Source organism: Hyposmocoma kahamanoa, unplaced genomic scaffold (genome assembly GCF_003589595.1).
Source record: "Hyposmocoma kahamanoa isolate Upper Pololo Valley unplaced genomic scaffold, ASM358959v1 87, whole genome shotgun sequence".
NCBI classification, from domain to species: Eukaryota; Metazoa; Arthropoda; class Insecta; order Lepidoptera; family Cosmopterigidae; genus Hyposmocoma; species Hyposmocoma kahamanoa.
In genome coordinates this window covers 10,227,811-10,254,995 of record NW_020654422.1, presented here as the reverse complement: position 1 = coordinate 10,254,995, position 27,185 = coordinate 10,227,811, and the positions used below count along the sequence as shown (strand labels likewise).

Sequence of the window (27,185 nt, the reverse complement as noted above, 5' to 3'; positions counted from 1 at the left end):
AAAGTTGGCTAAGTTTTAATTTTTCAATTTTTTAGAATTTCGTGTTTAAAAATCGTTTTTCTCGTGTGTAATTTAAAAAAAAAAACACTGTTTTTTGGTGTACGAACACTATAAAAGTGTAAAAAAACAAAAATAACGCATATTGAGTGTAACTAGACTTTATTTGGTAATAAAATAGTCTTTTAATATAAGTTATCGCAAAATCCAAGTGTGGCCAAGTTTCCGTGCCGGTGAGTGTATAATAAATTCTCTATAATGTGTTCAAAAACTGCAAATTACGATCAGCATAAAGGTAAACAGTTTTGTTAGGACAAATTTCTTATCTGTGAAAATGTTATTATTGCTTCTTTAAAATTTCGAACATCTCTGAAAAACAAAATAATTTCATTTGACCTCAAGTCTAATATCAGTCGAGATGAAGTTTTATTCGCAATGAAATGTCAATTGCAAGCAATTTTGACAATTTCACACGTTACTTGATATCGAACGATATATAGTTAGGGCCGATTCTAGTTTGTCTATGAATTTTGTTTCTATTTTCGTTTTTATCTATGAAGGTTATGTGACATGCGTGAGAAAGAGTTTTTATTTGCCGCCGTTTCGCCAGTCGTAACGTGCGGTTCCCGAACACATCACAAAGAGCTTATAATATATGTGTAGATAAAGCAGTATATGTAACTGTACATAATTAGGCATTAAAACACTCGTTTTAATGCCTATTACATAACAAGTAGTTTCTTTTAATTGTCGTAGCTATTGAATGAAAACTTTTATAAATTTTGATGGACGTTATTCGTTGTTTTGTTCACACAGCCGATACTTGTAATAATAGTGTAATGCTCCAATATACTTTTGAAATGCAGCTATTATTCTAGGTATATATTATAAAAACAGGAACAAAATTGTCATCTAGATTTCAATACAAACATTTCATTCCCATAAGTACTTTTTTACCCTAAGTTTTTAAATGTGTAATACGAATGCGATTTTATGCGCCTGATTTCAAGTGCGATGATGTCAACAGGTGTTGATAGAGGCTAAATACTCAGTGTACTTCTTTTCTTGAGCCTGTTGCAATTTCTGAAGCTTCTTGATTAGGCCTTTGCTGAGTTCATTGCCTTTGTGGTCGTGCGTTGGAAGACCCTACAACAATAAGGAAACTAGAGATACAGAGTGTTTTAGTCGAATAGCATTTCGTTCGTAAAAAAATAATATCAATGACAAGAAACCAATCAACAACGCGCTATCGACTGGCTAGCCTTAATAGGCTAATGCTGCAAATCGACTGTCTTTATAGTCGGCACACTGCATTATGGTTGCGGACTATAATTATGTTATGTAATGCAGTTAAGGACTAGTATTTCTTTTTTTTTATATTAAGTAACGGGACAAACAAGTCGTGCGCCTGATGGTAAGCGCCTGTCCATAACAGTTGCAGCGCCACTCACAGCTTTAAATCGCAAAGATCTGAGAGGCACTGCCACTGCGCTCGTCACTCTGAGACATAAGTTGACAAGTCCCATGTGCCCTTCAAAACCGGAACACAGTAATGTTGACTTGAAAGTAATGTTGAATGTTGTTTAGCGGCACAAATAGGTAAAGTGGCAGGACTTCCCTGGATGAACTCTTTTACTTCTACTAAAACTAGATTTGATTAAATTATCTATGTAATTATTGAGAATGTAGAATTCTTTTATTTGCCAACACAGTTACCAACTGTCCTTTTAGTTATTGAAAGGTTAGAGGGAATCCTTTTATGACATTAAATTAAAATGTAATCAACAATTTAAAATTGCAATTAAGTTTTATTGAATGTCGGGATGTTTCACCACCATGATATTCAATTATTTTTTTGTTATTCCACTAGTTTGTTATAATTATTAAACAAAGATCGCACTTGGAAAAAATTCACCAATATAATTGTAACAATTTATAATGTTAATAAATAATTGGTAAATGTACAAAGGCGTCGTAATTAACACTTTAAATTGCTGTTAACATTTACAATTTGTTTTGTGATACAGACGGCAGCATACCAAGCTACACATTGACGGATCTTGTTCCGTTAAACTGGAGGCGATATTCGAACAAAAGTGTATAGCTTGATATGATGTAGACTGTGCAATAAAGTGCATACATATATACATACATAGTGTTTAATAGTGAATACAAGAGATTAATACAAACAGAAGAAGTTGCGACAACTTAACCGATACTGCTTTTAAATAAAGTGATGCCAATCGTCTGAATTCACGAATAAATTACTATCTATCATCTACGGTGTTAATATAAAAATTGGGGTCTTATGGCGTCGATATAAGTCCACAAAGAAGGTTATATATTAATTACATTGTACAACAGATATATTTAAAAATCGAGTTCTTAGATTTTTCGTGATTGATTGTTATACATAGGAAATGAAACTATTTGGTTTTTCAAACAAACCTACGTTTCAGGCCCTTTACAGGTCCCATGATCACGGCTGACTGTAAATAACCCGAAACGTTGGTTTGTTTGAAAAAACAAATATTTGCGATTTAGATCCTAAAAAATTATTTTTTTCCCAGATATATTTCAAGTTCTAAATTTCCTTTTGGCACGTTAATAATAATGATTATAACGAGCCAGACAACCACACCTATTGCCTGGTCTCAAACTGGGGAATTCCCTGTACTGTGAGTACCCCTTCCCGGGACAACCAGACCAGCATCAATTTAGAACAATTCATTTCCCAAATTGGACCTACCGGAAATCGAGCCCGGGACCTCCTCATCCAATGCCCACAGTGCAAACCTTTGGACCACCGAAATCGTCATAAATAAACTTACCTCCTCGTAATAAACTCACGTCGTCAATGTATTCTATCGAACTTTCTACTCAATGTTAAAAAAAAGCGCAAAAATTGCTCATGAATACGATTACTGGTTGAATACATGAATTAAAAATAAATTAATAAAAGAATTTCTGTCACACATAAGTAGTGAATAGGCTGGTTTGGACGCGCGTTTAGTGTGCAAATCTATAGAAGATAGGTGTAATAATACGTCTGTAGTTTTTCCAAGGCTGGATCGACTAAGACTTTGTAACGATAGGGCACTAAAGGTCCCACACAAAAAATACACATTTTATTTTTTTGCTACTAAACTATTAAATTTATGGCAAAATGTGACATGACAATATATGACAATATTTAATTAGGGCAATAAGATCTATCGATTGGCATTTTTAGAGAGGTATCGTGAAAAAACATCCAATGTCCGTAATGTTGCAGATACGACCCACTGTGCAGTATGGCAAAGGCGCTGATATGAGTCCAGCCAGTCTCACAGAAGTTTTCTATTTTAAAAATACAGAAATTGATTTAATTTATTTTTAAAGACCTGACCTGAAAAACATATAACACGCCGATAACGCCGCTGCTGCCGGCGATTTCACGGCGCACATGTCGGTACAAAGTTTCCAAGTAGACTAATAGTAGAAAATTGTACAATTATTATTTATGATTTTTATGCGTCGTCTGCAGAGGTTTATGTCGTAAGTAAATAATAATTGGATGAATAGTATAGAATAGTTACAGTTCTGTCTACAGAATGTGAAAATAATTTACTTATAAAGTTATTTCGTAATATTACTTATTTCCAAACTGAAAATAATCGTGTAATATCACCCATATCTTTGCTGGTTTGAGTCCAGCCGGATCGAATGAAAAGTTCGATTTTTGTATTAATAATTATAACAAACTAGTGGAGTAACTTAAAAAAAATGAATATTATATTAGTAAAACATCGTGATATTCAATAAACTTAATATTATCCATGTTTATTATTTTTATTAACAGTCTTGCTTTAAAATGTCCACTTACCTTATCATCAAACTTAGAATATTTGTCAGTATCCTTTTTGAACATATCTGCGGGTGAAATTTTCTTCTGTTCTTCTTTAAGCCGTTGTGCTTCTAACAACTCCTGCTTCTTCCGCTGTTTCTCTGCTTCGATACGCTTCTTCTCTTCACGCTCTTTCATTAGCTCTTCTTTACTTACTATCTTCACTATAGTGCGATCTTCGAAATTAGAAATCAGTTAAAATCTGTTCAAAATTAGTTCAAAAGGAGAAAAAATTTTTTTTGCAAAAGTTTGAATGCCAAGTGTTAACTTGAGAGTATACTTTTTCGATACCATGCAATCGAAGCCACAGGCATAAACTAGTTAATAAGATATTTTATAGTTATTAAGATATACTAACCAGCTTTGTCTTCTAACCGCACACCGAGTTCTGGTAAGATGACATCTCTGAGTTCATCGCATAGAGAGAGTACTTCGTTGGCCCGCCCATTACGCGCCGCCGAACGGACTGCGCCGCGGAATGTACTCAACATTTCGAGGTATGGCATTACTGCCTCTTCATACTGTTGCAGACAATTTAAAACAACACACTACACTTAGGATGAGATTTATAAAACAAAGTTCGACTAAAGAAATAATGGCGCACTAAACGAATTTTTCGAATTTACAAAATAAACTTAGCCTAAGTTTAAGCAAAAAATTAAATTTAAGGTTCAGTTTACTTCTTAATTTGTTGCTTAAACTTAGGCAAAGTTCGTTTTATAAATCCCAACCCAAATATTGTTTGCACTGTTATGAGGCCAAAATTCTATGACGTCAGCCTGTGAGGCCTTGTGCTGTCTATGAAGAACTGATTTTTTTATACATACTCATTTGAATGGTACTGTCAGGTGGAAATATTTGGTACGCATAATACACACTGTTAGATTGAGTAATACATTTCAAGTGCAGCTCTGCAGATCTGTACACACTTTTACCCTTCGAAACGGAACGCAATATGCTCACATTACTGCTTGGCGGCAGAAATAGGTAAGGTGGCAGTACTTCCCAGGACGAACTCTTTCACTAGGAGCTCTACTGTTACTAAATTAATAGCAGTAGCGCTCCTACGATTTTGTATACACAAAATCGTATATTTTCAAATATAGTACGACGATAAGTACGATACTCACACAGACACCATCACCATCAGCTACAGGGAACCCAATGCCGCCTCTCGGGCCTTCAATTGCACCGCAAATATGAAGTATATCAGTGACATATCTCGCCGCTGTGCAGAGCAAAGGTGCGTTACGAGGTTGCGTCTGACGTAAGTATATATGAGCAGCTCCTACTAGCTCTCTTAAGGCATCCAACGTACTTCGGGTGTCGATGTTGTCTGCAAAAGGTAGTCAAATTTATTCATTACAATAGCCGCAATATCGACTTGGAAATCCTCAAACTGACTCTGCTCTCTGTATCAGTGTACCGATGGGTATTCATAAACGATCGCACTTCTCTAATATGACTGATGTTTCCTCGCAACCACAGCTCACTATCTTGCGCTACTTATGAAATACGTGCCGGAACGGCATTAAGGCAAGTATACACACATTTTTGTAAAGATAACTTGTGTGACGTCATTTTTATAGCAAATTAACAGCTTGATGCAGACCTATCTTATTGTTTAATTGCCTCAGTGGCCAAACGGTTACTATCCTGATCCGCCACGCAGAGGTCCCGGGTTTGATTCCCGGGCCGAGAAAAATATCTGTATGGCCTACATTTATTTCTCTCTTAAGTTTGAATGTAATTTGTGGTAGTCCATGTGCGTGTCCGTGCCACCTGCGAAACAGGGTTTCCCTGGTGAGAGACTATAATAATAAGTGTGTGCATTATTATCACTATCATCTGCAGGTAAGAAATGCGGACTTTCACCCAAAATCACTATGGCTCTACACAACGGCGATAAGACCTACAATCAGCTACGGCGCGATAGTATGGTGGCCACGAACCGAACTGACGACTGCAGCCGACTAACTGGACAAATTCCAAAGACTAGCATGCATGACGACGACTGGCAACATCGGGACGGCGGGCCTCGCACTATTCATCAGACAGGAAGCAGCGACAACGGCAGTGCGTCTAAACAAAACTGGCCTATGGAAGCGCGAACCCGGATCCCACATACAGAAATCCTTACTGGCGGCGACTGTGGATAGGATCGCAAAACAATACATTTTCGACAAAAGTACAAGGTACAAATTGTTCGAAGATCTCAATGAAGGACTAAACCCCAAAGAGGTACGCATCTTCGCCGACGGGTCCAAAACAAATTCAGGAACAGGTACTGGGGTATTTTCAGAAGACCTCAATATCAGGATTTCAACACCACTTAGCAACCACAACACAGTTTTCCAGGTTCAACGTATGGGTATAAAGTTAGCAGCAGAAGCAATCATAGCTAGAAGAGTACAGAACTACTCCATTCGAATACTCTCCGACAGCAAGTCAATTCTTCAAGCACAAACAGGTCAGCTATGACATAAACTCAGGGCTCATCAATGAATGCCACCAAGCATTCATGCAGGTATGTACTGTAGCAGGCAGCTTAGGTTTTGTATTTGGAATTATATAAATAAGAGACGGTTGATGTCAAACGGACATCTTAGTAATTCTAGGCTAAGATTCCAAATTGAATACATGTACGTTTGCAGATATGTTTATGAATAATCGTCGTTTCTCTTATAAAAGTACCTCTCTCAAAGCAATCTGAGTTACGTCCTCTATAGTACATACAACCATGTAACCCTACAATGGAACAAAGGACACAGCGGCTCACATGGCAACCACGCAGCAGATGAACTGGCCAGACAAGAGTTGGAGATTGACGCTATAGTATCCCTTCCCTACCAATGGTCTAGAGCAACTATACACAAAGGTACAAAAACATCCCATAAAATCACATGGACAACCCTTACGGTTTGTAGACAGGCTAGGGAAGCACTCCCCATGCTTAACGCCAGTCTAATAACCGAAAATGTAATGGTCATGGTCCATATAATAAATAACATTTCTATCTACGTATCACGGACAGCCCTCTATGCAGAGCAGAGTGCATGGAGAAGGAGGAAACGGCGGCGCACATCCTACTACAATGCTCCGGCGTGGTTAACTACAGGGCAGAGTACCTCGGAGTGCCGAGATCGCCCCCCGAAGTCTTCAGCCAACCGAAGTGGGCGCTGAGATTCTTGGAAGAGCTTGGATGGCACGAGTAGGACCTTGTACCCACCTTACGCAAAATAAGCGCCTGGACGTCGAGTTGCGGATCGTTACATCATACCATACCATTATCATCTGATACCTTTTTACTGATGCAAAGCCAGAACGCTCGAGGAGCATTTCAACAACACAAAGAAGTCCGTAAGGCTTGGCTAATAAAGTTTTACTACCCGTCGAAAAAATAGATTAGAATATATTGCCTTGATCGCATAAAATATTTGCATAATAATTTTAATTCTAATTGTGACTGCCAAGGGGGCTGTACAATTTGCATACAAATTTGTTAATTTTATATTTATAATATTACTATTTTATAATTTTTGTATATGATGTGACCGACTATAACACAATAGAAGTACAGACAATCACAAATTATTTGGTTATAAAACAGGGAATTAAAGCGTATAGTGTGTGCTCTGAAAGAATAGTAATCTGAATTAAATTTCAATACTACTATTACTAAAAATGTTTTTATTTTGTTTCCTTTTGGATTTATTACAATAGTCATTTCAATTTGTAAATTAATTCAAAGCAGTGATTTTTAATTTCCTATGTAAGTAAAGTATGTCACGGTGACTGTATTGATAAGGCAATTTTGTAAAGTGTTATTTTTACTTGATTAGACCATGGCAAGATACAAATAATTTATAACAACAGTAATCTTATACTGTTTAATGTTTTCAGTAATTAAATTTCTGTGGCTAATTTGACAATTTGCAATGCTAGGAGGTATTATTAAAAGTTGATAAAAATTGTACAGTAAAGAGGAATAAACTGCGCCATATCGTAATTACAAAATCGCTAGCGACTAATTTGCTACTAATAACATAATAAAACACCACCACCAAGTAGAACGCACATATCGTGTGATAATGACTTTGACTTAATGGCACTGAACCGCTGATTCCACTCTTGGTTCGTTGAGTGGGTCAAATAGGATTTTCAATCACTTATGATCCCACTTACATGGTGGAGCCAACAATATTAGTTTTAACAAGTAAATTTTTGGGCTTATGGTCCCCATTCGAAGTTTTAACAAAACCACTTTAATTAAAAATAATTGATAAAATTGTTTTGTAATAATTTGTACCATTCGAGCTCAATTTATTAACAGGTTAAAAACAATCAGAAGATTCATAATAGAATTTTAAATTGCTTACCACAGAAAGCTGCATGCACCTGCTCTTTAACTGTACTCAGTTTATTGGCAAGCTGTTGATCTTCCGCGCGCCATTCGCCGCCGCAACCCTCATTATAACCGCTGCGCATAGCATCTTTTACTGTTAGGAAGAATTCCTGTAATACATTAGAACAATAACTGGTAACATAAGTTAAACAAATCCATTTTGAAGTGTCATTTGGATAGTTTCTACACTGTAACCCGTATCATGCAGATATATTATGTTTAGTTTTATCACACTGAGCGCATGTTCTCGTGGGAAGACACCTTCTCACAATGTACAAATTCCATTAATTACGATGAACATTAGCACAAAATACAGAAACAAGCATGAAAATATTTTGTCTTTTTATTTATTGTCTCCTGATTTGTACTTACATTGAACGTCTTCTCAGTCTGAATAGCCATTTCCATAGTATTATCAGAGTAATCAAGTGTCTCCTTCCATCCATGTAATAGGAATGCGATTCTCAATTGTCGTGCTGTGTGTCGCTTCAACGCGTCGGAGATGGTGATAAAATTCTTCAGAGATTTGGACATCTTGCAACCCGCGATTGTCAAATGTCCAGTATGGAGAAAGTAGTTCACCCAACCCGGTTCATCGAAATATGCCTAAAGAGTCATTACAACGAATTAGAATAATATGATACAGGACGGTTCTATGCTTGGCCATGTTCTCTAAATAAGAAAGTGAATTCGCGAGGCAAAACAGACTTCAATTTCATTTTTATGCAATTTTTGTCCAGTGAAAATTATTATGCAAGTCCTCGAAATTTCCAATTTTTATCTTGTTATTATTCAAAACAATCTGATAAATACAGTGAAAGTACCACAAACCTCACTTTGGGCAATTTCATTATCATGATGCGGGAATTTGAGATCTACACCGCCAGTATGTATGTCCAGCTTAGATCCGCAGACGTCAGAGGCCATGGCGGAGCACTCGATATGCCAGCCGGGTCGGCCCTGGGCCCAGGGCGATGGCCAAGATGGCTCGCCGGCTTTACTTCGCTTCCAAAGGGCGAAATCGTTGGATGATCGCTTTTCTGCTGCGTCGTCACTCAAATCACCTACACAACGGAGAAGACACAATGACTCTGAAGGAATAAAGTACACTTTTCGGTACGCATTAACATTGCATTCATATATATTATTATATGTAATAATATTCGTAATCGCGCCAGCACAAGCCAACAGATACATCAGTTAATACAAGGCATATGTATGACAATGAAACTTACAAAAAAATTGTACATACACAGCATTTTAACAGATTTCAATAAATGACAATGAATATATACCTTCTCCTTCCTGCAAAGACTTGGTATCACCATAAGCCTCAGGTACAAGCCGTGCATAGTGATGCTTGTCTCTGCTATCAAATTCACTCACATTAAAGTACACAGAGCCGTTTGACTCATAGGCTAATCCATTGTCTATTATTTTCTGAATATATTCTACTATCCGAGGTACATATTCACTAACTCTTGTGAGAACATCTGGGGGTAACACCTAGACAGAGAGTGTGAATGTTAAAGACAAATAGTATACAACAAAGGTTAAAAAACAGACACATGCTTTTTTGTTAGATGAAATAATGAATTAATGGGCAAAAGTTGTACATGTTATAAATTTTTATTATTATAGTATAAAGAGAAAATGATACTTAATGAAGACCTTACTTAAATTGTAATCTTACATTAAGTGCCTTCATGTCTTTATGGAATTCATTCTCCCAATGCCTAGGCAAGGTGGTAAAAATAGCATTATCAGACACTGTTGACCCCAATTTGGTATCCAGCCATTCTGATAGTGGATCTTTTGCTGATTTAAGAAGATCACACTTTGCTAGAATGATTTTCTCTTGATCTTTTGACTGTACTGCTTCTTTAAGAACTTTTACTGCTGATGCCACACTGAAAAAATGAATTTATAGATTAAAACGAAGTACATAACGAAATATAGAAATGTATTTAATTTTAGACCATAGAAGACATAATATGTATGTATGTAGCCCTGAATATCTTATGCAATTCGCTACATACAAAGGTCATTAATGTACAGAATACAGTTTTATGTACAGGCAAAGTAATGAGAGTTATTGTGAACAATAATAACATGTAGTTTTGTGTGTGTTGAATATGTCCACAATCACAGCAACAACATAATTGCATTTATCAAGAATTGCTTTACAGGCAGCTATTGTTTTGTTCACATTTAGTTATTTGCATGAGACTGTTTGAGGGTTTTCTCTTAGATATTTATTTATTTATATCATGTTCAATACATGGCCCTTACTAAACATTAAAAACTGAGTAATGCCTTATAAAAACTGTAAAATATTTTAAAGTGAAATAAAAAATTAAACTCGGAAAAATACCAATGTGGAGCAGGATGCATCAAATCCAAGAGGATTATTTTATATCTTATTAGACAAATGTAGAGATAAGATAAATGCACAATAATACTTCATATATTTTAACAATATTTTGTAACATTATTGAATAATTTATGACTGAAAAACATTTAAGATTTTTTTAATAATACAGTGTAAAATATTTCATACAATGTACAAAATTAGTGAATAGTGAACATCACATTATTCTTTAAATATTGACAAATGTTGGGTACATTTGTAAAACAGGGGAAAACAGAAAACATGATTTATTGCAGATCCCAGATACAGATTCTTTTTACAATGGAAAGTCAGACTGAAGACATTGTTAATTGTTGAGACTACAAATGATATCTAAAAGAACATCTGGAGAATCTCCTGATGCAATTTCACTACTGCTGCCATTACTTTTTGGTATGAAAAATATTACTGGCATTTGCTTTGGATATTGAAAGTGAAATAAAAAACATTTACATTATCATATGGAATTCAATGTTCTAGTTACCCTTTAAATTTTATTCTATAAAGAACAAGTATAACTTGTGAAAACAATTATGAACAACTTGCAGCATAAAACCATGGAAGTGGATACAAATGGTATGCAACACTCTGGCAAATATGTACCTTAACACTGATGCAATCTATGCAATTGCCACTATCTATTTTGTTGTATAAATAGTGCTTTTGCATTTATCCAAAATTAAAAAAGAGACAGGAGAAAATAGTACATTATTATTTAGAGCAAGAGTATTTAATATCAGTCATGCAACCTCAAAAATATTAATTTAAATATAGATAACTGGACAGGGCCCACTGTGTTAAGACAACCTATATGATGCAGCACTCATTCATAATCCAAATTAATATTATAAATGCGAACATAACTCTGTCTTTTACATTTTCATGCCTGAACTGGTGAATTAAATTTGAAGAATTTTCATGACATGTCAGTGTTATTATTTTATTGAAGGCTTACAAATTAATGATATGATAAATGTTTTTAGATATTTACTAAAATATCAATTGAAATTGAATTTGAATTATAGTTGCGTGTTTTATACTTTCAATATAATACAAAACACTTCACATGTCTATACATCATTTAGAATACATCAGAAAAATAAAACTATAAGAAAGAACCCTTGCTTCAAAAATCAGGTACACAAAAAACTGACATCAAATGAAGTATCACAGGGATCATCCTAGTTTGTGTTAAGTATATACATATTATATTTAGAAAATTTGACATACTTGTCTAGCATTATTTGAAGAGAATTCTTTTTATCAGGGTCACCAGTATTTTTAACAACTTCTTCATAGTAATTCACAACTGCACTTGCATCATCTGTGATACAATCTAAACTTTTTTGATCCTTCATATATTGCTCATAAAGATAATTTTGTCGGGCTCGCTTTATAATTTTATCATCAATATCTGTTATGTTCATCACAAATAGGATATCATATCCAAAGTAGTTTCCTAGAATTCGCCTTAGAATATCAAACGAAATGTAGGATCTGAAAAACAGTAAAATTTTTCAATCAAGAAATTTTTTTTATTCGTATGTTATATTCATGTTAAATGAAAGTGTTTACCTGGCATGACCCATATGTGATGCATCGTAGACCGTAGGACCACAACTATACCAATTAATGCGATTTCTGTTAGTGCACACAAACTCTTCTTTCTGACGAGTTAAACTGTTGTACAACTTCAATACTGGCCTCTTCTGTCCGCTTGAAGGCAGAGACCAAGTTGGCTGGCTTCTTTTAGACATCTTCCATTAAAATCTATCTCTTCTGATGATGTTACCTATAGTCAAAGTAACTTTTTAAGTGTCTTTTTTTCTTTTAATTAATTCACTATTTTACAACTTTTGTTCCCACATGTCGGCTTCAGACTGCCACGTTTTTAATAACCTCCCTATGAGTAATCAGAAAAAAAAAATATTTTTACATACTTTGTTGATTCTGCCCACGAGTCACCACCACGTTAAGATAGGTAACTCAAACCACTCAAACTCAGAAACTCACTTCACTTTTTATTTTTATATTGCACCACGCCACGACACGATTTGAATTGAACTTGACTGCTGTCACTTTGACAACCAATAGCAAAGTGCTCCTTGTGAGTATAGTGTTCTGTGGCAAAGTGAGTATAAATGACTCATCTCGCTCTGATTCTCGTATATAAAATGAGATGGCACGCTTAGCAACAGTCAGTGACGTATTTGTGCTGGCTTTTGAATGCGTTCAATTTACACTTTGTAGGTTGATCAGGCCGTATGTATTGTCCCTGTTATTATTAAATCAAAGAGTACCTTGTTACATACTAGTAAATACTGTTGGGTAATTTTGCGACAAATTTCAAACAGTGGAAATTTTTCTGGAATAATTCCCGAATAATTGGAAAAATGTGATCGAATATCGAAAATTGAAAGCTCATATTATGTCCTAGATTTAGAAATACCTTTTGAAGTTTTATTTAGAGTGGTTTATAAAAAAAACTTGTATGGCTAAAAGCCACTTATAGAAAAAAGAGATTGAAAGTGATTTTACAACCTCTAAAATGGCTCCATCGTTTTCGTTAAGTAACTTCATTTTTTTAATTTTTTAATTCAAATTAAAGGAAAAATATTATTTTTTCTGAAAAATATTATTTTTTCAAAATGGAAATTTTTCCATGACCCACAAGACTAGTAGTAAATTCTAAGAGGATGGAAGAAAAAAATAAAGGAAAGTAAATTACTTCGAAATTATATTTTTCCAATTTTTCGGGAATTTTCTGAAAAAAATTCCACTAATTGGAGCTATTCGGTAAATTACCCAACAGTAGTAATCTGACAAACTACAAAGTTGATTATCGACTGACTTTTTTTGACAAATTAATTTGTTGTACCTTGTGTATCACACTTGTTGTGAGCATGGCTTAGTATATAGCTATTTCATTCTCCAACTGTAAGGATACTTGCGATGAACAGAGATAAAGCGATAGGTTTACTTCCGCCTATAGTCAGCTGTGCATGTTTTGTTATGTATATGTCTATAAATATATACAGTACGCGTTTATCTACGAACTACTTTACACAATTTACTACATTCTTGTCTATTTTTATATTGTTTTATCACTAAAAATACAGTAAAATTACAGTCATGCTTGCTCTTTTTGTTTGCAAATGCTTAAATGTAACTCTAGAAAGTGATAAAGTTGGAGATGAATTGGACATCGCTAAATTGGAGCTAACACCGACGGAACAAAGGGATATTTTTTTCAGCGAGGTATGATGCCGTGGGTAAACAAACTGACCTTGACTTTTACGGAGAGTTGTTGTTTCTATTAAAAATAAGGGAATCTATGTGTTTTGGACGTATTACATTTATGATATAATCGGCTAGGGTGGGTATGTACATAACATTTCAATGCGGCGTTGTGTATCGCCTTATTTACGTTCTTGATATAAAGGTTATTTTTGTACTCAACTAGTTGTACATGCGGCTTGTGTTCTGGTAACTATGCTATGTCTTGATCTATGTATGAGTATCTACTGTCTTTTGTTACTTTTTGACAAACTCATTGAAAATAGTTTTGCAAACTTTCTAACAATTAAAAAAGTACCAAACTTATATTCTGACATGATTCTGACCCATTTTTTATGTCTAATTCATTTGTTACAAAAACTATCTACAAACTATAAATCAGGTCACCATACATATTATATGGTAATTAAGTAAGTACCTAAAAATCTAAACATAATAATTTACACCTATAGTGTTACCAGTCTTACTACAAAATGCTTTCTGATACTCAAACAAAAACTCCTAATAATTCCAGAACTTGGTATCATGCTCAAACCATGGGCTGAAAATCCATGTGACCCAGCCAGCTCTGATCAGCCAGAAAATAGTAGGCAGGTGTCAGATTAATTCCTGCCTTGCTTGTGGCCAAACTACCCATGCATTACTTAATGATAGGCCCAATATTGTGCTTATCCCCAAGACTCTTCTGGTAAGTTTTTAAGTTTTTTTTTTATCATTATTTAGTAGAAAACTTAATAATAATTATTCAGTTAACAACAGCTATAATTACATTTGCAGTATACAATCCATATTCATTTAATAATTAAAACATACCTTCATCAATTCTTTACTTTTTAATTTAAAGCTAACTTATTGAACTTAACTGCCTAATACTGATATTGTTTATGTGAAATTGTTTACAAAACAGGTGGCAGAATGACTAATTCATTATCGATTGTGTTATTATTTGAAACATGTCTGTAAATATCAAAGTGATTATTTACTTTTCACATGTATCTTAGCAACTTAATAATAGTCATTCTCAAAAAATTCCAGACATCCTTAGAGCGTATAAACAGCTTGAAGAAATCCAAAAACTTCTCACCGGTCTTCAATCTTCTAGTGCCTGAAGTAACAAATGATGTTGAGATGAAAGAGAATGTGGATACAAACAATTTGATCATGTCAAATGACAAAAAAGACTGGATGCCAACACATCAAGTGATTGGCACTCTTAGCAAGCAACTCAGCCAGACCTTGCAGTCTCAGCTGGAGGCTGTAGAAGAAACAGTTAGACAATTCAGAGACCAGAAATATGCAGAATTTGAAGCCTACAAAGAAAGAGCTCATAGGGATCATAAGATTTTAGCTAGGTAATCTTTTACATTATTTAGGAAATGAAACTATTTTTCCGGATTTAAATCGTGTATATTTGTATTTTCAAACAAACTGACATTTCAGGCCCTTTACAGGTCCCATGGTCACGGTTTCAAATTATTATTTCTGCTTTTTCTCAGATAAAGTGGTTTCATCTTTCATATACATCTAGTAAAAAGCTTTGGATATTTATCCTGTTTGAGTTGTATAAAACACTTCAAACCTCTGTTTCAGATAAGTCTGTAAATAGTGTATTTTCACCTGGTATTAATAAGTTAATACCAGGTGAAAATATCTTAAAAACTCATCTTGTGTCATATACATAATATATTCGTGCAACATGTATGCACAAAACCTACTTTTAAATCAATTTTTTATCAATGATTGATTAGTAAATGGAAAATTGTTTGCAAGTACATTACCTAAAAGAAAATGATAGTGAAGTATTTTCATTATCAATAACTTTGTTTTCAGTAACAAGTAAACAATGTGTCAATAAATATCTTTTGCAATCATAAACAATAATCACAATTTACTTAACTACCAAAAATACATATATACCTAATACACAAATATGCCTATTTAACATACATTACTTGATAATCAGAAAGATGCATGCTTAATATAAACATGTAAGTATGCATAATATAAACAAAAATTGCATTTATAGTAAACTAGGTTAGCATTGTAACATAGAAACATGGTCATTACAGTATCGTAAGTAAAGCTCGCCGTAGCTCAGAGAGTGACAGCTGGCGGGTGGATACGAGTCTGGACAATGGCCCACCTTCACCGCAACTACCTCCACTACAGAGACGAAGACTGTCCTCCTTCAAAGATGCCAAAAAAATGTCAAATGTGGTGAAAGTCAGTTTACACTCTTGTTGATTGTTTATTTTTTCGTTGTTTTAAACTATTGAAACAATTTGTCTCAGCGAAATGTAAACTGCTATTTGATACAGACGCAATATGAGCATTTTTATTAAATGATGATTTTTCTTTTTCAGTTTTAAAATCTTAAAATCTTACAATTTTAAAATTTACATTTAAAATCTAAAAATAAACTTTTTCCCAACCCGTGTTGGGCCAGCATCTTAGACAATGAATTCAGTTTCTTTTGGAGGCTCAAGTGCAGTAGTCTTGCATGGGTTGATCATCATAGTGATGTATACAATAACAGAACTTCTTATCTTACAGCTGAACAAAAATTTTCCACCAGAAGAGGATTCCTTAGAAGCAGAAGATATTTTTGACTTAGAAGGAACTGATTCTCACCACAATATGGTGTCTGACCAGGATGATTATGATTCTGATCGTAAGTGCTGATAATAATATTATTTCTATCTGGATCGGTGTAATATGTTTAGAGGACCACCTTAAAGAATTTAGTTTACACTTTTTCCAATTTTTAAGTTTATAGAGTGTTATGATGTGTTACCACCATGATATTCAATTATTTTTTGTAAAATTACTCCACTAGTTTGTTATAATTTTTTAATAACGCACACACTCAACATAGTTCCGGACTAGGAAAACCCTGTGTCGTGGGTGCCATGGACACACACATAGACAACCACAAATTACACCCAAACTCACGAGAGAAATAAATGTAGGCCACACAAATATTTCTCCCAGCCCGGGTATCCAACCTGGGGACCTCTGAGTGGCAGTCCGGTATCAAAGTCAAAGTCAAAGTCAAAGATTATTTATTCCATAGGTAAAATAAATTTACACTTGAAAACGTCACATTTAAGCTGCTGCTCGTTCACTACGCTGACCTCCCTGAGAAGAACGAGCAAGAAACTCTAGGGATTGCTCTTTTCAAATAAACTTAAATGCTATGGAATACACTTTGAATCAAATTTGTGTGGATTCTGGAGCCATGTCGTCTTTCCATACAACTTTATCTAACACGTAGTCTTCAATTTTGTAATATGATTTTTCGATCAAAATATTTTTAATGTAGTTTTTAAACTTAGGAAATGATAAACTTAATATATGCTCCGGAATCTTATTGTAAAAACGTATACAGTTCCCCATAAAAGAGTTGTTTACCTTGGTTAAACGAAATCGTGGTACCATGAGTTTGGACTTAGCTCTAAGGTTAATATTATGGATATCTTCTTTCTTATTGAAATTATGTATATTTTTACGGGCATATAAAATGTTTCAGTAAATGTACTGCGATGCCACAGTCATGATACCAGTCTCCTTAAACTTTTCTCTGAGAGATACCCGAGAGCCTAGACGGTACACAGAACGAATCGCTCGTTTTTGCAATACAAATATGGTTTGAATATCTGCCGCTTTACCCCACATGAGCATCCCGTAGGACATTATACTATGGAAGTAACTAAAGTAAACTAGTCTAGCAGTACTAACATCGGTAAGCTCACGTATTCTGCGGACTGCGTATGCAGCGGAGCTTAATCTGCTGGCCAGGGACGATATATGTGGAAACCACTGAAGTTTACTATCTAAGGTCACTCCCAAGAAAACTGCTTTATTAACAAGGTCTAACTTTTCTCCGTTTATTTCTATGCTTGGACTAGTCGATTTTACGTTAGATAATTCAAATTTAACACATTTTGTCTTCTTGGCATTAAGCAATAAATTATTAGCATTAAACCAATAAACTACCTTAGAGAGGGTATCATTAATACGGTCATGGTTAATGTCATGTCTGTCTGTTTTAAAAATCAAGGATGTGTCATCAGCAAACAACACTATTTCGCAATGGTCCTTAACAAAGAATGGCAGATCATTAATATAAATCAGAAATAAGAAAGGTCCAAGTATTGAGCCCTGCGGAACACCCATTTTTACTGGAGAACCCAAAGAAGTTACTCCATTTATGTCTACTTTCTGAATTCTACCGTTGAGATATGACGAGACAAGTTTCGACGCCTTGCCATTTACACCGCAATGTTCCAGCTTCCTAATAAGAGTATTATGATCAACGCAATCAAATGCCTTTGAGAGGTCACAGAAAACACCAATAGCGTTCTGGGACCTTTCCCAAGCATCAAAGATGTGTTTTAGTAACGCTACCCCCGCATCGCTAGTCGATCTACCACTAGTAAACCCGTATTGTTCACTATGAAAAATATGATTCCTACCGAAAAAGGACAGTAATTGAGTTAGCATAACCTTTTCGAATATTTTACTTAAAGCTGGTAAAATTGAAATGGGCCTATAGTTGCTAGAAATGGGCCTATAGTATGGTAACCGTTCGGCTACGGAGGCAGTATAATTTATTAATACAAAGATGGAACACTAAGAAAAACTCCTTTGATCCAACGGGATTCGAACCAGCGCCTTCAAGCATACCGTGTGAGACCGTATACGGTTCGGAGAGTGTCTGTTTCTCCTATAATTATTAAAAGATAGAAACATATTGTAGGTCATCCTTTCTGCACTAAATAAATTGAGTTTATATACTTAGTGTATTTTTAAATGGGACAGTATGGGGAAATCCGAAACCATAGATGATACAAGGGAATTGTCTTAGGAACCATTAAGTTTTTTTGTAAATACAATTTTGGCATAATCAATTTTTTGGTCAAGCGTGTTGTATGAATAAAATTGATCAAAATTTTTATAGTGTTGATTGAGACTCAGTTTCATGTAAGGATCATTTCATTGTATAAGACGAAAATAATCATGACAGCAGAAGTTGGTCAAATTTCATAAATTGTTTTTCAAAGAAAATGAATAAAATTGTAAATTTTTTTTATTGCTGATAGTCTCGACTTCTTGTAAGAATGATTTCATAGTATGGAACGAAAAAATCGGAACATAAGATAAGACAGAAATAAGTCAAATTTAATAATATTATTTTTAATAAAAAATTAATTAAATTGACTATTTTTTTTAATGCTGATAGTCTAAGGGTCGTATTCTAAAACTATACTCAATGCTCAAGTCAGGATTTGAGTATGGTTTAAAGCACTCGAAATCATACTCAAGTGCCTGCCATTAGGGTCGTATTTCCGGTGCTTGTGTTTCCATAGCAATCCTGACTTGAGCATTGAGTAGCTAGAACTCTACTCAGGACTTGAGTATTGCAGTGAGCACTGAAAATCATACTCAAGCCCTTGCCATTAGAGTCGTATTTCCAGTGCTTGAAATCATACTCAAGTCTGCTCAAGTCCTGACTTGAGCATTGAGTAGAGTTCTGGAATACGACCCTTAGTTTCTTATAAGGTTTATTTTATTGTATTGGAAGAAAAGAATCGAGACAGCAGAAATTGGTGAAATTTAATAAATAAATTTTGTATGAAAAATTTTTTTTTATTAAATTTTACCAACTTCTGCTGTCCCGAGTTTTTTCGTCTCATACAATGAAATAATCCCTTCATGAAAGCACTAAAAAAAATGTTATCTATTTTATTCGTTTTCATGGCAAAAAGAAATTCCTTTGGCATCATGACTTATTTTATATGGACGTCGGGTCCGCGCTAAAAAGTGTCCGAACTTATAGGGCGTTAAAATCGTATACAGAGCGTCATATGTTTGGCATAGTAAATTATTTTCACAAAAAATATTTAATGGTTCTTTAAACAGTTTACCTGTATAGATTTTAAGACTTTCGTGGTTATTCACTAAATGATTATCACTAATTTCGAGTTTCTTACCACTGTGTGACTTCTCTTTATTTTCCCGATATTTCGGAACGGTTGCACGCTCCATAGTCACGGGTTGAACCCGTGGTAAGAAACCTGAAATTAGTGATAATCATTTAGTTTACCTGTATCTTGTATGGTTTCGGTTTTCTCCATATTGTCCGATTTAAAAGGAAAACCTCTGTATATATATCTTTATGTTTTGTAGAAGGCAGCAACGACGAAGGCATCCACATCTCACGATCTCGGGGCGGCGCCAAAGCAGCGGCAAATGTCGCGTGCTCGCTACCCATTAACATGCCTAACTTCCCTAACGAACAGCGATACGAACACAGAGAACTAGATGATGACGTAAGTAAAACTTGAGATACTTTACTTTTTATAGTCGTAGAACATCATTGCAATTTTGGGTAATAATTACCTTACAATTAAATATTGTTATAAAATATTATTTCAAAATAGCACGACTTTTAACTTTTTGTAATGTGCCGACCATTTTCGCTGATAAATAAAATATCCTTCGTAAGCAAAGAGCGTCTCAGCGCAAACGACATCTAGAGCACATGAGTGGGTGTCCCCAATGCCGGGGCGATGGATGCTGTACTCCACAGTCTCTCTTTTTTGAAGATGGAGTAAAATAACATTTGCAGAGTTTTCGTAAAATTTTAAATAGTCGTGTAGTTGTTGTCGATAGATTGTGAAAATATGTAAAAATTTGCTAAAAATGTCTGAATTGTGAATGTTACGACGTTCTAATGATTACTACGTTTTAATGATTAATATAATTGCGTTATTGTATTCTTTATTCTTATTTTGCCTATTGTTCTATTAGTATCAAAATCAATTTTTAGTCATACACATTGTAATAACGACAGGCGGATTTGATTATGCATATTAAATTTAAATGAAAAGCTTTAAAAAATGTCTCCTATTATTATTTTTATACATTAATTGCTAAATTTAGTGTATGTATGTGTGAACTTTCAAAAATTTACAAATCAAACGAACCTGTGCCCAGCAGTTAGACGAATAATTGGCCAATGAGAGTCAAATGAAACAAGTTCGGCTATTTATTTCATAAGCGTAACCAACATTCAGGCGATATAATAGTAGGTATTGTGACATTTGAGATATGAAGTTTTTTTTATAAATATAAGTGCACATTTGACCTTCATCTCACCTGATGGAAAGTGACGATGAGTTTGACGAAGGAGCATGCACACCTAAATAATGCCTATCCACTCTCGCCTTGAAAAGGCCCAAGTTATATCGTTCAGGGAACAAGTCTGCAGGCAGGGAATTCCACTCCATAGCCGTTCGCCACATAAACGTGGAAGCGTAACGCTTCGTGCGAATCTTTGGAATATCCGCAATATGGGGGTGGAACCCAAGCGTACGCCTAGTCGTACTAGTAGTAGAGGTGATGGAAAGGGGAAGGCGGAACTAAATCGTGTAAAGCCATCGCACACTCTTCGTGATATATCCTGCAAAATACCGACAAGCAGGCAACTTTACGGCGGTGTTCAAGGCTTTGCAGCTTCGCCTCCACTAATTCCGAGTCACCAATAAGCCTCTTGGCACAATTGTCAATTGAATCCAAAGTGGCCAGTTGCTATGTAGCAGAGCCATTCCAAAGGTGGCAGCAGTACTCCATGCACGACCGGACTTGTACTTGGTACAGCTGAAGCAACTGTCCCGGTGTAAAGTAATGCCTCACCCCGGAAAGGATGCCAAGCTTCCTTGCTGCATTTTTGGCCATGGATTCAATGTATCTGCCGAAGTTCAAATTGGACGACAGATCCATTCTAAGTAGCTGGAGGCAGTCGGCTATCAGTATGGATATATCACGAAAAGTCGGAGTCAGCTCGAAGCCACTCCATTTTGTGGAGAATAGACACGCCTGAGTTTTGGTAGCGTTAAATTTGACAAGATTGGCATCGCCCCAATCGGAGACTGCCTGGAGTGTCAAATTCAAACGGCTAACCATGGACTCTCGACAAGACTGGATTTCCTCTCGACTGACCCTTGCATTGGTCAAGTACCTATCTACAACTGTGCTGTCATCAGCATACGCAAAGGTACCTGGAATGAACATATCATTAATATGCACCAGAAAAAGAGTTGCAAACAGTACGGAACGAAGTGTACCCTTCTAAGACCACTCGAATCGAACGTTCACTCAAGAAATCCGAGATCCAATTGCAAGGGTCAATGGGAAGCCCATAAGAGGGAAGCTTACTTAAAGGGCTTGCGTGTCAGACCCTGTCAAAGGCTTTAGAAATGTCGAAAGACACTGTAAGTGCTTCGCCTTGCTTTTCTATAGTTTCTAGAGATGTGGTGATATAAAATCGAATGGAAAAAAAAATCTATTTAAACATCTCATCGGGATTATTTGCAAGATTTAGAGACAATATTATAAGAACAAATAATAAACAAACTAAAAAGGATTGAATTATTATGTTATTAGGTTACTAAGAAATTACAGCTTGTGAATGATGAGGTTTCAACTAGGAATCACCCACAAAGTCGACTGACTCATAACGGAGACTATGTCTGTCTATAGATAGGATCCCTGACTACTTCAATGATTTATTTTCTCACAATTACATTCACACTTTGTCATTTTTGAGAAGGTGCGTACGTTAATGTGATGTTCCCCAGTACAGCCTTCCAACTGTCACTCGTGACTTGTTAGAGAGGGTAGTGGGGGAATGTGGCATACATCAGAAACGCTGGACATATAATATATCTCTATTAATATATGTTTTAATGTTTGTCTGGCCAGTGAATAGAGATGTATATCTCCAGTCATTGCTTTAATAAATGAAACGTTTACGGAAGGCATGTTCAGTGTTCAAGGGGATGGGAGATGTGACCCACGTTGAAAGTCACGGACCGATAACCATAGTTCCGAATATATCAAAAATAACCGAATCCATCATGTCAACAAGTATTATGGAACATTTTGAAATGAACGACTTGTTATCAGACAGACAATATGCTTACAGGAAAGTTAAATCCATCGTAGTTGCAGCACAAAATATAGTAGATTCTATTATTACCAGTATAGACGATAAGTCTAAAACTGCAGGCATTTTTGCGACCTTACAAAGGTGTTCGATGGGATTTGGAATTACTTATTAATTAAAATATTTGCTGTGCGTCAACGGAGTAGCTCACAACTTATTAAATTCTTTTTTATCAAACAGAAGGCAAACGTTCAGGTCAGTACAAACGGTACAAGAAACAGGTCAGCTGATGGGGACGTCACCATTGGCATCCCACAAGGATCGGCCTTAGGTAACACACTATTCCTAGCATTCATCAACGATCTGCCTACTTTATATCAGGGAAGCTGGTGGTTCTATTTGCGGACGATACATCCGTTGTAGTGTGTGCTAAAAACTATAAGGAGTTGGAAGAAAAAATAAACTATACGTACAAGCAACTTTGTGAGTGGTTCTCTGCGAATGGACTTATTCTTAACACATCGAAGTCGAATCTTATGTTGTTCTCAGGAAGAAATTCTATAATATGGGCAATTACCACCTCTACAGTGTGCACCTTGTGCAACATTTTTAAATTCTTGCGTTTCACGTTAGACTTAAATTAAAATTGGAAATCACATATACAGTCTCTGCGTGAAAAACTTGGGCGTGCTACATACGCACTAAGGTAACTGCGTCCTCTTGTTTCAAATGTGGTATTGAAGCAGACGTACGTTGCATATTTTCAGTCGTTCATGTCATACGACATCGCACTGTGGGGTAAGTCTACTGATTCGATAGGGTATTTATTCTTCAAAAACGTGCACCAAGAACTATAAGGAATAAAAAAAGATCAGTCCTGCAGAAACCTTTAAAAAAAATATCATTTAATGACGACGTACTCACAATACATCTATGACATAATAGTTTATGCGCGTCAAAGTCGTCGCGTGAGCACTTACCTACGGACGGAAGCCACTCGTTGCGAAACGCGGGAAAACTAAAATCCGTTGCCCACCGTACCGAACTCACGACGAGAAATCCTCGGGTAATTGGCCTCCAATTGTACGAACATCTACCCACAGACAAGACAAGTGTTGCAAGAAATATTGTTTGTTTTTAGTATATTACAACAAATTTACTGTTTCTTTTTGTAACTTAGTTGAGAGATTAGTTAAAAATAGTATGCATACAACGTAAAAATTTGAAATGACGCAATGCAAAAAAATTATGTCAAATGGACTATAGTCGATGTAATATTTATCGACTGCATTCACTTGCACGCGGGCAGCACTTTTGCGCAATGAACTGCCATTTTACTCCGTCTTTAAAAAAGACAGACTATAACCTACTGAATATATAAATTGTTTTTACACTAGACAAATATTATTAAAAAAAAAATCGTTTATTACAAAAATATACATTTGGCTACAAATTTGAAGCCCGCCAAACTGCGGAGTATTTATTGAAAATGTCTGAAATAAATAATCATTACTATATAATAAAAGTTTTTCTTTACAGGAGGAGCCGCAAGACATAGCCGCTAGCATTAAAGCGCTAGCACGCTCGGTGCACGGTGACCAGTTTGAGCTGCCGCGCCCACGCTTCTCCACGCAAATCTAGTATGGTGCCAACAGAAACTACGCCCAACAGAAGTTATGCACTATCGACTGGTTATCGGTGATTGTATTGTGAGATAGTATTAGTGTGTGATTGATTACACACGACGTGATCAGCGAGTTAAGTAATTCATAGCCGAAGTGGTGCTATGAAGCAACTTGTCGGGTCCCCACAGACTATCACGTCGATAGTCGATGCCTATATCTGAAGATCTGCCATGTATATTGTCAGCGAGAAATCACGTAATCGATGAATAGTCGACAGTGCGCTTGCTCTTAAGGACAAGTCCTGCTCCTCAAAATTACCTCGAGGTACCTTATTCGCGGTGTGCATTGTGAATGATTTGGTATGTGAACAGTGGAACAAGCTACATGGTGCTCTCAACTAGTGATTGCAGTGACCCTAAGTTCCCAACAGATTTCTAGCGGCAGCAGACATTAGTCATTCATATGGACAGATACTCAATACAAACAACATGTGACATATTTTTGTTTTGTGTATGGTTTTTGTTTAAGTACAAAGTCAGATTTTTAATGATTTTAATGTAACCTAATAGTTATGGTAACAAATGTAATTGAAATAGAGATTTAGTATAAGCGAGAGGCTACGAGGAGTTGTTATTAGCAGACTTATAAAATTTGAACCAAAAAACTGTTGTTCTACAGATTGATTTGACTGATATTTGATTTAAATGATTTATCGTCGCTGACATTGCACCAAAGATGCCAGATATTAATGAATCAGAATTATTAATTGTTATGATATATATTAATAATATCAATAAATATATGTTGAATATGTTTATTGATAATATTAATGAAAGTGTACGTTTAAACTGTGTCCCGTGGCTGTATATTTGTTGTATTCAGTATAGTCATTAGATAATAGTAATCTCAGTACAGAATACTAAAAAACCGACCTCAAAAGCACGTGGAATTACGTCTATTTGCCAAGTTTTATTGAAATATCCCCTAGTTCGCCACTATACAGGATTTGACACGGGAGATAATAAAAATCGATTCTCACTACTCCAAGTATATTGCGAGAGAAAAGCGCCTTGAATTGGAGAATAGCAAAATCAACCATTAAAATAATTGCTCTTTCTAACAAAATGCAGGCGCTATTTATAAAAATGAATCTTCATGCGTGAACAGCCACCCTTAGAGGTGGATGATTTTCTTCAAAATGAAATGGGACCATTATGGAGGTACCCTCTTTCCAACAAAAAAAGAATCATGAAAATCGGTTCACAAATACCGGAGTTATCGCATAACACATACAAAAAAACATACAGTCGAATTGAGAACCTCCTCCTATTTTTGAAGTCGGTTAAATATACACATTGTTTTGCATTGCGTTTTGTTTACATTAGTATTTTGGCTTCCAATGCTTTAAAAAAAGTTTGTGATATATTGCCTTCAAGCTTCACCTTCTTAAATGTTGAGCTACAATTTTTAGTAATAATAAAAATAGCAAACTACATTGTGCAAGTATACAGCTCACACATCAGAAGCAAAGCAGCCAAGTGGCTGGAAACAACGTATGAATCTGTCATCATGTCAGTGACTTTGTTAATGTAATTTAAATAAATTTATGTCGATTATGCTAAATATAACTATGGATTGTTAACATCTAAGTCATATCCCCGTTAATAGAGACTAGAGTTTTCTATTATTTTTATCTGGTGTTACCTTAATGATAAGTGAAAAGTGTACAAAAAAATAATACTTGCATTTCTTACTAGTCTTTTAGGGTCACGTATAACTTTCTCATTGTTAAAATTATTTATCAATTTAAGATAGATTGTGTCCCACTTTTGGGCAAAGGCCTCTCCTTTGAACTTCCACAGCTGCATGTCGGGGTCAAAGTCAAAGAATCATTTACTCCATAGGTTTTACACTTGAGAAACGTCGTATTTTAAGCTACTGCTCGTTCACTAAGCTGACTTTCCTGAGAAGAACGAGCAAGAAATTCTAGGGATTGCTCTTTTCAAATAAACTTAAATGCTATGGAATAACACTTTGAATCAATTTTGTGTGGAATCTAGACCCGTGTCGTCTTTCCATACATCGAGTAGTCTTCAATTTAGTAATGTGATTTTTTATTTAAAATACTTTTAAACTTAGGAAATGATAATTTTAATATATGCTCCGGAATCTTGTTGTATTATGTATATGTATACAGTTCCCCATAAAAAAGGAAAAAAGTAAATCCACCATCTCCTTTTTGATCTGCCTCGTCGTCGCTGGCCTTTTTTCAGCAGTGGGACACAATAGGCTTATTAAAAAAAGACAGATTAGGAATTTAGTCACTGAATATTGAATTTGTCGTACAAAGCGTACATAAAAATTTGGCAATTACTTTCGACGGGGACACAAGTTTGAGATCGTTTTATTTTTATACACGATATTTTGAATGAGCGTCCATGTGAAGGAGAAGATGAAGGAGTAGGCGTCGGGAAGTGATGTAATTCTTTTTATTATGAAATCTGTTTCATAGATTTAGTGTTATTAGTAAGTTAGTTTATTCAAAACAGATATTGACTCGCATCACATGCAGTCTGCAGTTTAAGTGTCTTCCAGTAGAACTGTCCATTCATTAG

The 27,185-nt window shown here is 35.3% G+C and overlaps 2 protein-coding genes across 2 annotated transcripts; one reads left to right on the top strand and one right to left on the bottom strand.

Moving 5' to 3' along the window:
• Positions 1 to 453: 453 nt before the first annotated feature.
• On the bottom strand, positions 454 to 12,455 carry LOC113235133 (cysteine--tRNA ligase, cytoplasmic). Its single transcript, XM_026470724.1, has 11 exons — positions 12,274 to 12,455; positions 11,929 to 12,195; positions 9,982 to 10,198; positions 9,584 to 9,794; positions 9,120 to 9,352; positions 8,661 to 8,894; positions 8,263 to 8,398; positions 5,014 to 5,219; positions 4,242 to 4,404; positions 3,863 to 4,059; positions 454 to 1,143 (listed from the first exon to the last, which is right to left on the bottom strand). The coding sequence occupies exons 1-11, from the start codon at positions 12,453 to 12,455 to the stop codon at positions 1,018 to 1,020; spliced, it is 2,172 nt and encodes a 723-aa protein (XP_026326509.1). The 3' UTR covers positions 454 to 1,017.
• Positions 12,456 to 13,793: 1,338 nt separating this feature from the next.
• On the top strand, positions 13,794 to 25,569 carry LOC113235216. The gene is made up of 7 exons (XM_026470843.1): positions 13,794 to 13,956; positions 14,510 to 14,683; positions 15,031 to 15,347; positions 16,065 to 16,218; positions 16,549 to 16,666; positions 20,185 to 20,327; positions 24,485 to 25,569. The coding sequence occupies exons 1-7, from the start codon at positions 13,831 to 13,833 to the stop codon at positions 24,584 to 24,586; spliced, it is 1,134 nt and encodes a 377-aa protein (XP_026326628.1). The 5' UTR covers positions 13,794 to 13,830; the 3' UTR covers positions 24,587 to 25,569.
• The last annotated feature ends 1,616 nt before the right edge of the window (positions 25,570 to 27,185 follow it).